The sequence below is a fragment of the Callorhinus ursinus genome, unplaced genomic scaffold (assembly GCF_003265705.2).
Source record: "Callorhinus ursinus isolate GAN/ISIS: 27379988/994484 unplaced genomic scaffold, GSC_fseal_2.0 scaffold10, whole genome shotgun sequence".
In the NCBI taxonomy this organism is placed as follows: Eukaryota; Metazoa; Chordata; class Mammalia; order Carnivora; family Otariidae; genus Callorhinus; species Callorhinus ursinus.
In genome coordinates, this window is record NW_027397072.1 from 77529609 (window position 1) to 77546768 (window position 17160).

A 17160-nucleotide genomic window follows, 5' to 3' on the forward strand; every position below is an offset into this window, starting at 1 on the left:
ACGAAACTAGGAGCTGGTTCTTTGAAAGAATTAACAAGATTGATAAACCCCTGGCCAGACTGATCAAAAAGAAAAGAGAAATGACCCAAATCAACAAAATCATGAATGGAAGAGGAGAGATCACAACCAACACCAAAGAAATACAAACAATTATAAGAACATATTATGAGCAACTCTATGTCAGCAAATTAGAGAACCTGGAAGAAATGGGTGCATTCCTAGAGATGTATCAACTACCAAAATTGAACCAGGAAGAAATAGAAAACCTGAACAGACCTATAACCACTAAGGAAATTGAAACAGTCATCAAAAATCTCCCAAGAAACAAAAGCCCAGGGCCAGATGGCTTCCCAGGGGAATTCTATCAGACATTTCAAGAAGAATTAATACCTATTCTCCTGAAACTGTTCCAAAAAATAGAAATGGAAGGGAAACTTCCAAACTCATTTTATGAGGCCAGCATTACCTTGATCCCAAAACCAGACAAAGACCCCATCAAAAAAGAGAATTACAGACCAATATCCTTGATGAACATGGATGCAAAAATTCTCACCAAAATACTAGCCAATAGGATCCAACAGTACATTAAAAGGATTATTCACCACGACCAAGTGGGATTTATTCCTGGGCTGCAAGGCTGGTTCAACATCCGCAAATCAATCAACGTGATACAATACATTAACAAAAGAAAGAACAAGAATCATATGATCCTCTCAATAGATGCAGAAAAAGCATTTGACAAAGTACAACATCCTTTCTTGATCAAAACTCTTCAGAGTATAGGGATAGAGGGTACATACCTCAATATCATAAAAGCCATCTATGAAAAACCTACAGCGAGTATCATTCTCAATGGGGAAAGGCTGAGAGCCTTTCCCCTAAGGTCAGGAACGCGGCAGGGATGTCCACTCTCACCACTGCTATTCAACATAGTATTAGAAGTCCTAGCCACAGCAATCAGACAACAAAAAGAAATCAAAGGCATCCAAATCGGCAAAGAGGAAGTCAAACTCTCACTCTTTGCAGATGATATGATACTGTACGTGGAAAACCCAAAAGACTCCACCCCAAAACTGCTAGAACTCATACAGGAATTCAGTAAAGTAGCAGGATATAAAATCAATGCACAGAAATCAGTGGCATTCCTATACACCAACAACAAGACAGAAGAGAGACAAATCAAGGAGTCTATCCCATTTACAATTGCACCCAAAACCATTAGATACCTAGGAATAAATCTAACCAAAGAGGCAAAGGATCTGTACTCAGAAAACTATAAAATACTCAGGAAAGAAATTGAAGAAGACACAAAGAAATGGAAAAACGTTCCATGCTCATGGATTGGGAGAATCAACATTGTGAAGATGTCAATGCTACCTAGAGCAATCTACACATTCAATGCAATCCCCATCAAAATACCATCCACTTTTTTCAAAGAAATGGAACAAATAATCCTAAAATTTGTATGGAACCAGAAGAGACCCCGAATAGCCAGAGGAATACTGAAAAAGAAAAGCAAAGCTGGCGGCATCACAATTCCGGACTTCCAGCTCTATTACAAAGCTGTCATCATCAAGACAGTATGGTACTGGCACAAAAACAGACGCATAGATCAATGGAATAGAATCGAGAGCCCAGAAATGGACCCTCAACTCTATGGTCAACTTATTTTTGACAAAGCAGGAAAGAATGTCCAATGGCAAAAAGACAGTCTCTTCAACAAATGGTGTTGGGAAAATTGGACAGCCACATGCAGAAGAATGAAACTGGACCATTTCCTTACACCTCACACAAAAATAGACTCCAAATGGTTGAAAGACCTAAACGTGAGACAGGAGTCCATCCAAATCCTAAAGGAGAACACAGGTAGCAACCTTTTCGACCTTAGCCGCAGCAACTTCTTCCTAGAAACATCGCCAAAGGCACGGGAAGCCAGGGCAAAAATGAACTATTGGGATTTCATCAAGATAAAAAGCTTTTGCATAGCAAAAGAAACAGTCCACAAAACCAAAAGACAACCGACAGAATGGGAGAAAATATTTGCAAACGACATATCAGATAAAGGGCTAGTATCCAAAATCTATAAAGAACTTATCAAACTCAACACCCAAAGAACAAATAATCCAATCAAGAAATGGGCAGAAGACATGAACAGACATTTCTCCAAAGAAGACATCCAAATGGCCAACAGGCACATGAAAAAGTGCTCAACATCACTCGGCATCAGGGAAATCCAAATCAAAACCTCAATGAGATACCACCTCACACCCGTCAGAATGGCTAAAATTAACAAGTCAGGGAACGACAGATGTTGGCGGGGATGTGGAGAAAGGGGAACCCTCCTACACTGTTGGTGGGAATGCAAGCTGGTGCAACCCCTCTGGAAAACAGTATGGAGGTTCCTCAAACAGTTGAAATTAGAGCTACCGTTCGATCCAGCAATTGCACTACTGGGTATTTACCCCAAAGATACAAATGTAGGGACCCGAAGGGGTACGTGTACCCCAATGTTTATAGCAGCAATGTCCACAATAGCCAAACTGTGGAAAGAGCCAAGATGCCCATCGACAGATGAATGGATAAAGAAGATGTGGTATATATACACAATGGAATATTATGCAGCCATCAAAAGGAATGAGATCTTGCCATTTGCAACGACGTGGATGGAACTGGAGGGTGTTATGCTGAGTGAAATAAGTCAATCAGAGAAAGACATGTATCACATGACCTCACTGATATGAGGAATTCTTAATCTCAGGAAACAAACTGAGTGTTACTGGAGTGGTTGGGGGTGGGAGGGATGGGATGGCTGGGTGATAGACATTGGGGAGGGTATGTGCTATGGTGAGTGCTGTGAATTGTGCAAGACTGTTGAATCACAGATCTGTACTTCTGAAACAAATAACGCAACATATTTTAAGAAAAAAGGAAAAGAAGAAGATAACAGGAGAGGAAGAAAAGGGGAGTATGTCAGAGGGGGAGACGAACCATGAGAGATGATGGACTCTGAAAAACAAACTGAGGGTTCTAGAGGGTAGGGGGGTGGGGGGATGGGTTAGCCTGGTGATGGGTATTGAGGAGGGCACGTTCTGCATGGAGCACTGGGTGTTATGAACAAACAATGAATCATGGAACACTGCATCAAAAACTAATGATGTAATATATGGTGATTAACATAACAATAAAAAAATTTGAAAAAAAAATACATCCTTTTGATAATGGGAGCTTAAACAAGTTATTTAAATCCTAACGTTTCCTGGCCACTGTTAATTATTGCCAGAAACTCAAACTTCGGCGTCTAAACAGGGGTTGGCAAACCGTGGCCCCTGGATGAAATCTGCCCTGTGGCCTGTTTTGTTTGGCTTGTGAGGGGAGAATGAGTTTTTCATTTTTTAGTGATCGAAAAAAAGAAACAAAGAAGAATATATGACAGAGACAGACCACACCTCACCTATTTACTGTCTGGCCCTTTACAGAAAACCTTTGCTGGGCCTGATCTAGAAAAAGAACAGGTAAAACTCTGACTGGATTTTAGGAATGTCATTTTCTTTCACACTGATTCCAGGAGGTAATAAACCTGAAACCACAACTGGGACATTAAGTCTCAAAAACTGAGAAGCCTCTGTTTTAGCAGATTGGCCAGTGGTTTAATTATAACAGCTTCTAATCCACCCTGACTGCCTGGAGCTCCTTTCTGCCATGGCAAACGGGAAGGAGCCTGTCTGGCTCTGGCCCCATGAGCTCCCAGATTTCTCAGATTCTGAGTTCAACAGCTCATGCTGAGAGTACTTCAAACTATCCCACGTGCCTGAGATCAATTCCCCATGCAATGAATTTCTCACCTGCAATTATACAATTCTGCCATGCTTATGTTCACTGGGTGAGAGGCACTATTTGTATAAATAACCTGTATTTACAATAACCCAAACCCTGCTTAATTAAATAGGAAAGCACTAGAAGTGATTTTTTTTTAAACTGGCTCAAATTTTGAAGATATGGATACACAAAGGAGAAAAACACTTAATAAACCAATAGTTAAAGTTAAAAATTTGGGTAAAAAAAAGCTTATTTCATAAAAGATGCTTTTTATCTCCAAATCCCCATCTTTTGTAAGATTTTTATTTATTTATTTGTCAGAGAGAGAGAGCACAAGCAGGGGGAGCAGCAGAGGGAGAGGGAGAAGCAGGCTTCCCGCCGAGGAAGGAGCCCGATGCAGGACTCGATCCCAGGACCCTGGGATCATGACCTGAGCCGAAGGCAGACACTCAACCGACTGAGCCACCCAGGCGTCCCTGTAACATTCATTCTTAATCTGCTGTACTCTAGACTAACCTAGGGAGCTTTTTAACAAATACCACTTTGTTTGGGCTCCACTCTGAGAATCTGATTAAGCAGTTCTGTGTGGAACCTGGTGTGGGTAAATTTTTAAGAAGCTCCTCAAGTGATTCTACCCCATAACTAGGCTGAGAATCATTAGTCATGGTATCAGCACAATCACCGCATTATCAATCCAACGGCCCCGGCCAGCAGCTACCTCACTGTCCTGGATGGTTTCTTTGACTGCTTCTGTTTCCAATTTCAAATGTTGGTGGGAGGGGAAACAGCACGCTTTCATCAAAGGACTAAGAATAATTCGGACTGGATCAGCCTGATGACATGTCTAGGTGCCCTGCAAGGCTGCACGTACGGGGGTGGCCTCTGCCTTCCTCTTGCCACTTGGCGTGGTGATTTCTCAGGTAAGCTTGTTCCCCAGGACCTCTTCTATTCCTCAGGGACTGCTTTCCAGTGGTAAGACTGGGCTTTAGGGAAAGGCAGTCTAAAATGTTTTGCTAGGAGGGGACTGGGAAGTGGGAATCAGAAGTCAGAGGGAAGCACTGCCCTCTCAAAGATAAGTTAGTTTTTATACAGATTAAGACCCTGTCTTAAGGGAAGCATGCCTTAACTGGTGCATAATCTATATAAAAACTAACCCATCTAAATAAAGAGGGAGAAGCAGCTGAGAAAAACTGAGTGTTTCCAGCAGTGGCTAAGGGATATACCCAACATGAGTGGCAGGTCCCTCAGGCTTCACACCACCATCTGGATGAACTACCCCTGAGGCTACTCATCTGGATGAACTACCCCTGAGGCTACTCATCTGGATGAACTATCCCTGAGGCTACTCACCCTCTGTCTGCCTACTCCCGCCATCACCAAGCAGACTCTTGATTGAGGATGCTACCTGACCTACGGTGGGCAGCACTTACCCCCTCGGTGCTATTCCTCAGACAGTTTAAGCACCTGAAGGGCAGTGATCAGCCTGACTGATCTCTCCATCCTCAGCGCCTTGCATTGTGCCCAGCACATAGGAAGTGCTCAGCCAGTGTCTGCCAAGCTGTACAAGTTGGTTTGGTGCCTTTGTAAACCCTGAAATACTCCTACAGTGTGACCTTGCCGCCCCAAGTCTGGAAGCTTATCCCGTATCTCACTCTTTCACGAGTAACATTATTAAGGTTTGAATCCAAAGTCGGTCTTCATAGCAAACTGTTGATTCCATTTATACCACATTCTTGAAATGACATAGGAACGGAGATTAATGGTTGCCAGGGGTTAAGGAAGGGAGAGGAGTGGGAGGGAAGTGGGTGTGGCTAGAAAAGGACACACTAGGATCATTACGGCGATGTAAACGTTCTGTATCTTGACTAGATCAGTATCATACAGGTATAACTCGGAGATATTGCAGGTTTGGTTCCAAACCACCACCATAAAGTGAGTCAAATTAATTTTGTGGTTTCCTAGTGCATATGAAAGTTATCTTTACAGTATACTGTCACCTATTAAGTGTGCAACAGCATTATATCTAAAAAAAAACCCCTCAATGTCCATACCTTAATTATTACTAAAAAATGCTAACCATCATCTGAGCTTTTAGTGAGTTGTAATCACTGATCACAGATCACCAAACAACTTTAATAATAATGAAAAAGTTCAATATTGGGAGGATTGCCAAAATGGGACACAGAGACATGAAGTGAGCCAATGCTACAGGAAAAAGGCCGCCACAGACTTGCTCAGTGTAGGACTGCCACAAGCTGTAAGAAAACGCAGTTATCTGCGGAGGGCGATAAAGCCACGCACAGTCAGATGAGGAAGGCCTGAGTCCTGGTTGTGATATTGTACTGTTGACTAAGTTACGTCCAGTTGGTGGTTGCTATGCCTGCTCATAAAAGTGGTCAGAATGAAACAGTTTCTTCATTGCTTCAGAACCCAATTAAGTGTATTTTTTCTAATAATTGTGTGGATACAAAACTCTTTAATGGCAAAAGCCATTTGTCTCTGTCCGCAGGGTACCTTGGGGCTGACCTGTGTGTACAGGAACATAAGGCAGGCTGTTAAATATTTGTGACAGAGTACCATCCACATTTTACAGATCTAGCATCTTTAGTCAACAGTAAAGTTCTAAGCCTCATCAAATAATCCAACTATGAGCACTATATACATACTGTAGTCACCATGGGCGCTGTGCACATGGGTGAGGCTGAGCGTACATCTATATGAAGAACATTCCCATATTCTCTCCAATAAAGACAAAATGCCCATTCAATTAATCAGTGTCCTCACATTGAAGGTGGAATTCAATGCCAGCAAAGTCCATTTTTTTTCAGATGCACTCTCAGGCTTCCTCTTCCTGCACGAGAACTAGAGAACAATGTTTTACTTTGGCCCTCGCTGCCAGGAACTATGCTGCTCAATTCAACACTTAATGGTAACAACTCAGTTTTTTCTAGGTTTCTGATGAGAGAGCACCATAATTAAGAACAGAGAAAACATCAAAAACTCTTTTGTCTTTTATTCACTGTTTTACACAGGCTTTAATAATTTAAACCACCATCAATTATTTTAAGGAGGCAAAGTATGAATTATAAACTTAAAGAACACATCCTACTCATTTACTTTTTGTCTTCGCTAAGGAGTGAATAAATTAATTTGTAATCAACTTGTCTGGGCAAGCTGCTTTGGCTGTCTCTCTCCCACTTTTAAGTCACTGCATTAACTTCTATCCAAAACAACTGCTTCAGGAAAGTTTCCATTAGCAGCAAGTGGTTTCTCTGAATATGTGCAGTCCCTGGCTGCAGTGGGCCCAAGGTAGGCCATGTAACATCAGCTGAAACACCTGACTAGACTCTCTAGAGAAGCACGAATTCTGGCAGGAATTTGTCTTCCTCCTCCTGTTTTGGCTGCTGAAATGGTCTAAATGGGGCCAATTTACTTAGGTCAGTACTGGTCATGCAAATTTACTTCCCCACATAATAACTTTATATGAGCATGTTAAATGAAAACATACCAAAAAATGCATATGGAAAAAACTCTTCAGGAGTTCTTTAACCTAAAGCAAATACTGTTTTCAAAATTTCACAGCAATCATATTATTCTTTCTGATTAAGTTCTGTGCTTAGATTGCGAAGATGACTTGTTTAGCTCAATGCAAGTTAGAAAAGAAGTCCTTTATTAAGTGAGATAATTCTACTTCCAAGCCAGGGAAGGAATTAATAATGAGTTTGTAAGAACACCCAAACTCTTTTTGTTGTAGCTTTTCTGGTACCTTTATAAATAAGGTTGTATATACCATCTGTGGTACTAACCAGAACCAGTATAAGGTACCCAGGACCAGGAAAAAAAGCTGCACCACCAAAACTTTATAGTACACAGAATTCAATTATGTAGGGGTTTCATAAAATTATTACACTCAATTAATTTTGGATTTGTTTATTCTAGAAACCAAGTATCACCGATATTCAAAAGCACACAACTACAATTTAATACTGGGAGAGGATAGCTTCTGTCCTATCTAGGCATTTCTGTCCACTCCCTTTAAGGGCAAATCCTTGTCTGCCCAAAAACCACTAGAGGGACCGGTGCCCACCTCCCAAGGACATTCCCTGGTTACATTCACTAGTGGGTTCACACAGGTTATCCCAATCACCTGTGGACCTTGTTGAATGCAGAGTCTGATTCAGCATTCTGAGTTGGGGTCCATGATTCTACATTTCCAAAGGCCCCCAGGTGATGTAACTATTGCTGGTCTGGGGGCCACAACTTTGGGTAGCAAATACTACCAATGCTGCTCCCCTTGCGCTGATACTAGCCCTTCTTTCAGATCACTCAGGTCTACTTCTCCGCCCCATTGGGCAAATCAGGTTAGATTTACTCCAAGGACTGGTTACCTTTGCCTGTGGGACAATATATAGTAGTGGAGGAGGGAGTGGAAAGCTTATCAACCAAGCCTCAGGCTTCACCAATACTTGGCAGATGCCCTGCTTTTGGAGGGAGGCGAGTTTAGGGTAGATTTTATAATGTTAGCTCTGAATCTAGTCTGTTTCCTTGCAGATAGCCCGGAAGGCAGATCAGATCCATGCACCCAGAACCCTCTACGTCTGTGACAACTGCATACACACTACGTTCCTACACACTGCCTGGCCTCACCACTGTACCCTGCAGGTCTCCCAGTCCTCCCTGAGGAGCCTGACACCAGCCTCATGGACTTCCTCTGACCCTCAACCTCCTATCACCTGGGCTCCAGGTCTTGTATGGGTCAGGTCAGTCATCTCTCATCAGGACCTCTGAAACCCAAAAAGCTCTCCTAGTTTTTCTCCCTCATTTAGAAACAAAACTTGATCCCTAAACTCTTGGTGGTACAACTTAAGCTGCTGAAGTTAGTCTTATGACTCATATGGTACATGCACTGTATGCCTTTCCAGAATCTGAATTCCCAAACACGTGAGGCTTCCAGAGGGTTGTGTAAGGGACTGCAGACCTATAGCTCTGTGGCCTCACTGTTGCTACTGGGCTTTACTTTCACACCCTATTTCCAAGGCTGCACCTAAGAACCTGTCACTGCCCAGAACCGCCTTTCCTCTGAAGCCCTACAGTCTCAGGTTGCGCTTGCAGGCCACGGTCTCCTGTGCTTCCCTTGCTTCCACCATCCCTGCAGCTGGATGTGTGGGATCTCCCATCCCTTGACTGTCCATGTTCTCCCTGTTTGTGGGGCTCCTTCTGGCCTGAGGTCCTTCTCTATCCTGCAAGTTCTGCACCGTCTGGCATATGCATCTCTGTCCTGCCAGCAAAATGTGGCATTCTCAGCCTCGGTCTTTTTGCCACCCCCGCCCTGCAGAAGTCCGACAGTGCTGTAATGCGACTCCCCAGCTTGCACTCCTCACCCTTGGGCTGCAGTGGAGCATGGAGAAAGAGTGCGAAAGTGTGCAGAGTGCCACTGCGACCCTCAGCGGGGTCCCCATGCTACCTGAGGGGCTGCTCTGCACATCCAGCTCTCACGTCCCACGCACTCCCAGTCCACAGAAATGTGAGCTCAGTGGACCAGACTACTGAAAACTGTTTCCTCTTTCTACCCTCCCACTTCTCCCCTCAGTCCCAGCAGCTTTGACTTTGCCTCCAACAGAAGCTCCTCGGACTCCCTGTACCCCTCTTCGGCTCTACCCATTCATCTGCATCCATATACCTGTGGAATGAGTGTCCTATCTTTTATACTCTACTGAATTGGGTCCCACCCCACCCACCTCCTTGGGCATTTGCTTCTTTTTAGAGGCAGCAGGACAGCGTAGTTACAAGCTGAGGGCTTAGAATCAGGCCTGGGCATGGCCTCCCATATCTGCCTGCTGCGACCTTTCTTTCTGGACTGGGCTTCTAACTGGAGACACAGGGTCACAGCAATGCCAATCACCAGGGTGCACGAGGCATGTGCAGTCAGGCCTGGAACGTTGGTGTTGACCAACATCATTGCGCTCAGTTCTACTGGCTTTTTGTCCTTCACTCATAGATATTTCCAAACACCATGCTCCCCATTTTTTTCATTAAAAATACTACCACACAATATATTCATCCCGGGGCACCTGGGTGACTGAGTTGATTTAAGTGTCTGCCTTCGGCCCAGATCATGATCTCTGGGTCCTGGGATTGAGCCCCACATTGGGCTTCTTGCTCAGCGGTGAGTCTGCTTCTCTCTCACTCCCTCTGCCCCTCCCCACTGCTCGTTCTCTCTCTCTCAGATAAATAACTAAAATCTATAAAAAAATATATTCATCTCCCACCTTCTTTTTTTTTTTTTATTGAAAGTTAAAGAGCATGGAAACTACAGAGTAAATAGTAAATGCCCCCTTTCACTTATTTGCCCCCAAACGCATACCCTGAGAAGTGGCCACTATTAACAGTCTGATGTGAAAAGTACTCACACCACCGTAACCAGGTTTCTAGTCCTATCACTTCACAGCAACTATCTGGCCAAGGTCAAGTAATGTCCTAGCTGCCAGGCTCTGTGCAGCTCTGTTCTACCTCTGCTTCTTCTGGCCTTGCTGGGATACAGTGACCACGTCTTCTACCTGCTTTCCATCACACTGTCTGCTGGCCCTGCTCTCACGATTCTGTCTTCAGCCCCGTTTGTCCCATTTCTCACCCTTAAGACTATGTTCTAGGCAGACATTAGTGCCAGGGTGTTCCACAGCTCCCTTCAACTCAGCAGGCTGAAGATGGCGCAGGTCCTAGCAGGAGCTACATCCCACAGTGTAGGTAGTAGCTATCTTCTCCACTTTAAAGAGAACAAATGGGGGATCAGAGAAGTAAATTTCACACAGTCACACAGTTAGGAAGGGGCTGAGCCTCGCCTCATGACCGTGTGCCACTCTGCATCTCCCTACCCTAGATAAAGCTGCCCCTCACGCTACCAAAGCCAGAAATGAGCATGGCTGCAGATTCCACCATGTCTTCAGTTAATGCAGATACTGACGAGTGACTGCACCAGGTTCAGAGCTTCCTTGGGTTTTAACCCTCAATCCGGCAATGGTCTCTGTCCAGTCCCTAGGAGTCTGTATTGCAGGGGAGGGAACCAAACAAGTACAGAGTCTAATAACTGCCCAGCTGTACGAGGCCCTGCTCAGGCCAGCTGTGAACAGAGGGCATTTCTGGGTGCCACCTTCCACGAGGAGCAGTGACAGGAGGAATGACTAGGGAAATGGCTCGATGGCCTACAATCTAGGCGAGATCTCGGGAGATCATATTTATTTGAAGAGAAGTCACTCTGAGCAGTCTCCAAGTGCCAGGAATTTCATAGCCTCATTATAAGGTAGACTTTTTGTCTGAGATACTGGGTAGGGGCAGGGGGAACAGGGTGCTTCTGAAAACAGAAGGTTCATATTTAACATGAACATGACTACCTACAGGAGCCTGGGGTAAGCTTTAGAGAGCTTATAAAGGTTCTGCCCAGCTAAAATCCTATGGTTTTATGACACATCACTACTTTGCAACCTGGAGATCAATGCCCACCTTTTAAAGTTCACCTAAGAGGCAGTTTTCCATATGTATGTTACACTTCAATAAAAATACTTGCTAAAAAAAAAAAATTAAAGATTTTGTTTCCTTCCCTCTTTCCAAACAGCAGCAGTTATCCTTATACCAAGTAGAACGGCCACCCATGCGATGCCTGGGATCCCTGTGTCCTCATGGGCTCAAGAGTCACTAATGATGTGGTGGTACCCATACCCCGTCATTAAATATCTTTCAGTAGGTCGACGCTAGGACTGCTGTGATAATTAAAATCATTTTTAAAATTTTAATATTTATGTTCCAGATAAATGACCCTGAAAATAAAAACGGACCTATCACACTGATGTTAGCGGACTATCTTAGGCATAGGCAGTGAGGTATTCAGTTTTGACTGCCGAATTCTTTCTGGTAAGAAATGATAATATACATTTCTTTTATTCATGCCCTCAATATGGGAAAAACTCATTATGCAACTTGATCTAATAAAAAGAACTTTAAGGATTCATTTAATATTACTATGAAAATTACCCTAAAATAAGTAAGCTCTATTAATAATGAGTACATTTCTCTGGAAAAAGTTAAATAATATTCAAGACATTTTACTATTTTTCAAATCCAAGTGCATGTAATTCTAAGAGGACTCTATGTAACTAGTTTTCATATCAGGAACTAGGAAATTCTCTAATAGAAAACTCCTGGACTCTGGGAACATTGGGTTTCTTCTGGTCTCTCAGGACGGCCAACTTCCCTGTTCCCTGTGTAAACGAAAGGCAAAAAACCTCCCTGGTACACCAGGGAGGGAGGTCCTGAAACAGGCTTGGAATAATGTGTACTGGCAGGACTGCTACGGGAGAGAGAGGAAGATGCAAAAAGTTTAGGCTGTAAAGGGATTAAATTGAAATAGAGCTACAGGCTGTTTACTGGTTTTTATATTTTGATTTTGGAAGTTACCAAATAGCCTACCTCTGTGTATGTGTGGTATGTCATGTCTAAGATCAATCCCAGTGCACCCACCCTCCCTCCTGGTGTTTATGCTCTGTGGAATTCTCTCTCCTGGAGTATGGGCCAGACCACATTTCTGATGAGCAGAACACTACAAAAGTGATGTGATGTCACTTCCAAGATTAGGTCGTTAAGGGACTGTGACTTCTGTCCTGCTAGCTTGTTCTCTCTCTTGCCTCTAAGCTTCCTTGCTCCGGTGAAGCCAACTGCTTTAAAGTGCCCTATGGAGAGGACCCATGAGGCTGGTGGCCATAGCCAGCAAGGAACTGAGATCCTCAGTCCAACAATCTATGAAAAACTGAATCCTGCCATCAACCACCTGAGCGAGCTTGGAAGCAGATCCTCCTCCAGTTGAACCTTAAAATGACTTCAGCCCCAGGCAACACCTTGACTGCAGTCTTGCGAGCCAGAGAACCCAGCTAAGCTGCACCCAGATGCCTGACCCACAGCAACTCTGAGATAGTAAGTGTGGGCATTTTAAGTGACGAAGTTTTGGGATAATTTGTTACTGAGAAATAGGTAGCTAATCCAGCATACAGAACTCCTAAGCAGGGATCAGCAAACTTTTTCTGTAAAGACATAGATAGTAAATATTTTCAGGTTTGTGGCCATTATGGTCTCTTGCAGCTATTCAACTTTGTTGTTATAGCATGAAAGCAGCCATAGACAATATGGAAATGAACGAGCATGGCTATGTTCCAATAAAACTTTATTTATGAAAACATGTGGTGATTTGGCTCTCTGGCCGTAGTTTGCCAGCCCCTGCTCTAAAGTACAGGTTCTGTGGAAATATTATTTTTTAAAGATTTTATTTATTTGAAAGAGTGAGAGAGAGCATGAGCAGAGGGAGAGGCAGGTGGAGAGGGAGAGGCAGACTTTCCTGCTGAGCAGGGAGCCCGACGTGGGGCTCTATCCCAGGACCCTGGGATTGTGATCTGAGCCCAAGGCAGATGCTTAATGACTGAGCCACCCAGGTGCCCTGGAAATATTATTTTTGAGTTAAAATGGATGGGTCTCCATTTCACCGTTATATTAAAAATTAGTTTATTAAAAAAAAAGCTCAACCTATCACAACACAATAATCACAGACAGTTGAAAATGGAAAGAGATGTCCAATAAATTTCTAAATTTGATAAATAACCTAAGAAGTTCAAATATTTTTTAGATAAACGGATACCTCTCTATTTGCATCAGATACGGAAAAGCTGAAGTCCAAACTGGAGGTGAATTTGAGCCAGAAGAACACTTACTAAATCAGCTGCTTCTACCACAGCTCCGATCACCGCAGCTCCTTAATTATGCACCCGCCTTCCCCCGCATACATCACGCTTTTCTGACAGTGAGAACGGAGGATTACCTTTGCTTTTTGACAACGGTGAGGGCGGCTGCTCTGTAAACACTTCCAGGGGTGGGGAGTCAGGGTGGTCGAAGTCTTTGTCCATGGCTTCTATGAGACTGGTGATGTCGGAGTCCTCCGAGCTGTGCCTTGTGCTGCCGGCCCGTTCTGGGTGGGAAGGGTGCGAGAGCGGGGCGGGTGACAGCCTTCCCAGCTGTGGTTCCTGGTGCTGAGGCCCCGGCGGCGGCGGCGGCGCGGAGTGCTGCTCCAGAGGGCTGTGGGCATGGTGCTGACTGCTGTGCTGGCTCTGCTTGGCTCCTCTGGACTTTCTGCCCGCGGCATGACCTTGGGCCACTGCGTTTGACTCTAAGACGAGGGGGCTCGCTTTGCTAGCAGATTGCGCAGAAGTCCTGCTAGAGGTACTGGAGCTGTTTTTTGCTCTGACGTTTTCCACGTCAGCTGAGTTTCTATTGCTGTGACCGCTGTGTGGGTGGACCGGCGGGCCACACTGCTTGTGACTCCCTCCACTGGGTCGGGACGACGAGCCGCCTGCCCCACAGAATCCCCTACTGTGCCCGGGGTCACAGCTGAGTGTGTTCAAGCTGAAAAAAGGACCAACTGCAGATCAGTAAGTAGCAACTTACAAAATCTAAGATGAAAAAATTCTTGTCTCATCAAGATAGCCACAAGAGAAATATAAACTACTCTAAGAAAAAAAAAAAACACCCAGCAAGAAATAGGGATACTTTCCACAATTTTAGAGGGTCTATTCTATCTGAAAATTTAGGAATCAAGTCAGCGATCTGACTAAGAATATTTTAACCCTCACCAACACAATAAAAACATGGGATCGGCTGTGAGTTCTAGCAGAGAAGAGAGCTATACACAAGAGAATTATGAAGTAATTAGAATTAAGATTTCTTCCCCTTGAGCAAAGATGAAAAGAAAAACTTATTTTTTCTTTTAACTACACCAGCCACATTTACGTATACTAGAGAATTCATTTCCAGCACGTGAACATACTTTCCTTCAGATGAAATACCAACGATTCTCCTGAGATCAAATGGTCTTCCCACATCAAAGGGTGGGTTCGAGGCCTCAAAGGACAGTCGCCTTCGAAATGGCTCCCAAATTCCTTGAGCTTCTAAATAGGCTGTTCCAATTACCAAGAGAAACAGTGCACTGTAGGGGCACAGAAGGTGGAGAGTTGGGATTCATTTGTTAGTGTAAGAGTAACAAAATCTTTAAAGACAGAGATTCTTGGTAAAGTACAACAGGATATAGAAAACAGGGATGCCTGTGACAAATTTTACCCGACTAGACAAAAACAAAGTGTTATGGATAGAAGCCTGCACGCTCATTTTTATAGAAAGCCAACTTACATGGAGGCTTATATAGAGGAAATAATTACTTGTATCAGGATAGACACCTGGAGGATACTTTTCCTCTTACCAAGAAGAAGCGTTTACCTTGTGGTTTTAACTCTCTAGACCAACTCTTTTCCCTTAAAGGATGTGTGGGGTAACCATGTAAATTTAGAGGCAAGTGTATCATATTCTCCAAACATATACATATACTGAAAAAAAGATAAGGTTGCTGAGGATTCAAAAAATATTCCTCACATTTCATGTTGCTTAGGTCTGTTTAAAAAAAAGTATCATATAATGTTGAGTAAGTTACCTATGCCCAAATCAAGTAACGTTACCTGGCAAATGATGAGTGGTTTTGTCCCTTTAAGAAATTAACGTGTACTTAATTTGCATAAGAAATTTTAAAGGTAGAAGACTTTTGCTTATTGTATATGCCACTGAAGCGGGGTTCAGTTCTGACTGCTCCCACTAGTAGATGCAGGCTTGATCAAGGCAAAAAGGTCTGTTGTTTGCTGATAGATTCCCAGCATTCAGAACAGTGACTGGCACACCATGGGCACGCGAGGAACAGTGTCAAGTGATGCCTGAATACCAACCTCAAAAGAAGACACAAGTACCTCATGATTCCTGAGATGATGATGTACAGAGCCAGCTCCCAGTTGGGTCTGGGTAGGGCTTCCGCACAGGTTGCTAACATATGGTATGGAAGGGATGCATTCAATACAAATACAAATTCAGAGCCACTGGTTGTTATAAACTTCAGTTCACGAATAACTCTAGAAGCTGTGAAATCAGGAGTAAACCTGAAACAGAATAGTGGCAGTTCAACTCGTTTTAAAAATACACCACAGTAGTTTACATATAATACTAGTCCCACACACCTTTGAAACCTAACAGAGAATTTTAGAGTTTGGTACTTCTATTCAACGTCCTCATTTGAAGATGGAGAAAGCATTTTCCTACTACGAGGTTAATAACAAATACAACTATATTCTGTTGGTAACTAGAGAAATTGCATGAAAAAGAATAACAGCATAATTATTAATTCAGGAAGCATTCTCTGAGCTTCTCTCCCTCCCTCTTCTTTTCTCCTTTAGCTGAATCCACTCTTGTCTCTCAGGATATATTCCTAATAATGCCTTAAACACACACACACACACACACACACACACACACACACACACCCACACACACCCCAAAAACCATCATAGGCCCTGGTGATCTTCTCTTCATCTCCTGTGGTACTGCTTTCTGCCCTCATTATTTTATTTTTATTTTTTGTTAACTGTACGTTCTCCAACCAGATGACTGGCACCTTGAAGAAAGGTATTTTATTCTCTACTGTACCTTTAGGTACCAAGCACTAAGCCTTATGGGAGTATTATCATTACGTACTGAATGTCCATTGAAGATCATGAAATTATTAATTAAGGGGACAGAGGTTACATTTTATTACATAAAGCCTATAATCTTTTTTTTTTTTTAAGATTTTATTTATTTATTTGACACGCAGAGAGCGAAAGTGAGAGACAGAGAGAGGGAGAGCAAGCACAAGCAGGGGGAACGGCAGGCAGGGGAGAAGCAGGCTCCCCACTGAGCAAGGAGCCCGACGTGGGGCTCGATCCCAGCACCCTGGGATCATCCCCTGAGCTGAAGGCAGCCGATTAACCGACTGAGCCACCCAGGCGCCCCATAAAGCCTATAATCTAACAAGTTATCAATTAATTGTTAAAATAGGCTACAGCTATTCCCAATACAGGCATTAACACTGTCTTCTGACCAAAACATTACACATTCCTCCACTGCAGAACATGGAAAAACTGCACATGTGTGATGCAGGGACCGCTCTGTTACTGAGACTGAATTTATAATCAATTTCCTATCAACAACCTTATGCTTTAACACAACCCTGGAAATAATTTTGAAACCGGTTTCTAAGATCATCTGGTCCACTTTGGATATATAGGAAGTTTCATAATTTTGAAAACAAAGATATGAAGAAATAACTGAAGATTAAATGGAAACAAATCATATGAGCATATCTGTGGATAAAGACCTTTTTTGTGAATATGAAAACATATCTTTGCACAGTTTGAACAACTGCAGTATTTGAAGTTGATGAGAAGCCAGTGATTCATT

At 43.3% G+C, this 17160-nt stretch overlaps 1 protein-coding gene across 1 annotated transcript in view; it reads right to left on the minus strand.

Moving 5' to 3' along the window:
- Positions 1–17160, minus strand: part of TMEM131 (transmembrane protein 131) — a 225112-nt gene that overhangs the window by 26737 nt on the left and 181215 nt on the right. The window contains exons 29-31 of the mRNA XM_073897950.1: positions 15639–15824; positions 14675–14833; positions 13673–14253 (exon numbers count right to left, since the gene is read on the minus strand). Of these exons, the coding sequence (XP_073754051.1) occupies positions 13673–14253; positions 14675–14833; positions 15639–15824 (926 nt within the window). The remainder of the gene's footprint in view (positions 1–13672; positions 14254–14674; positions 14834–15638; positions 15825–17160) is intronic.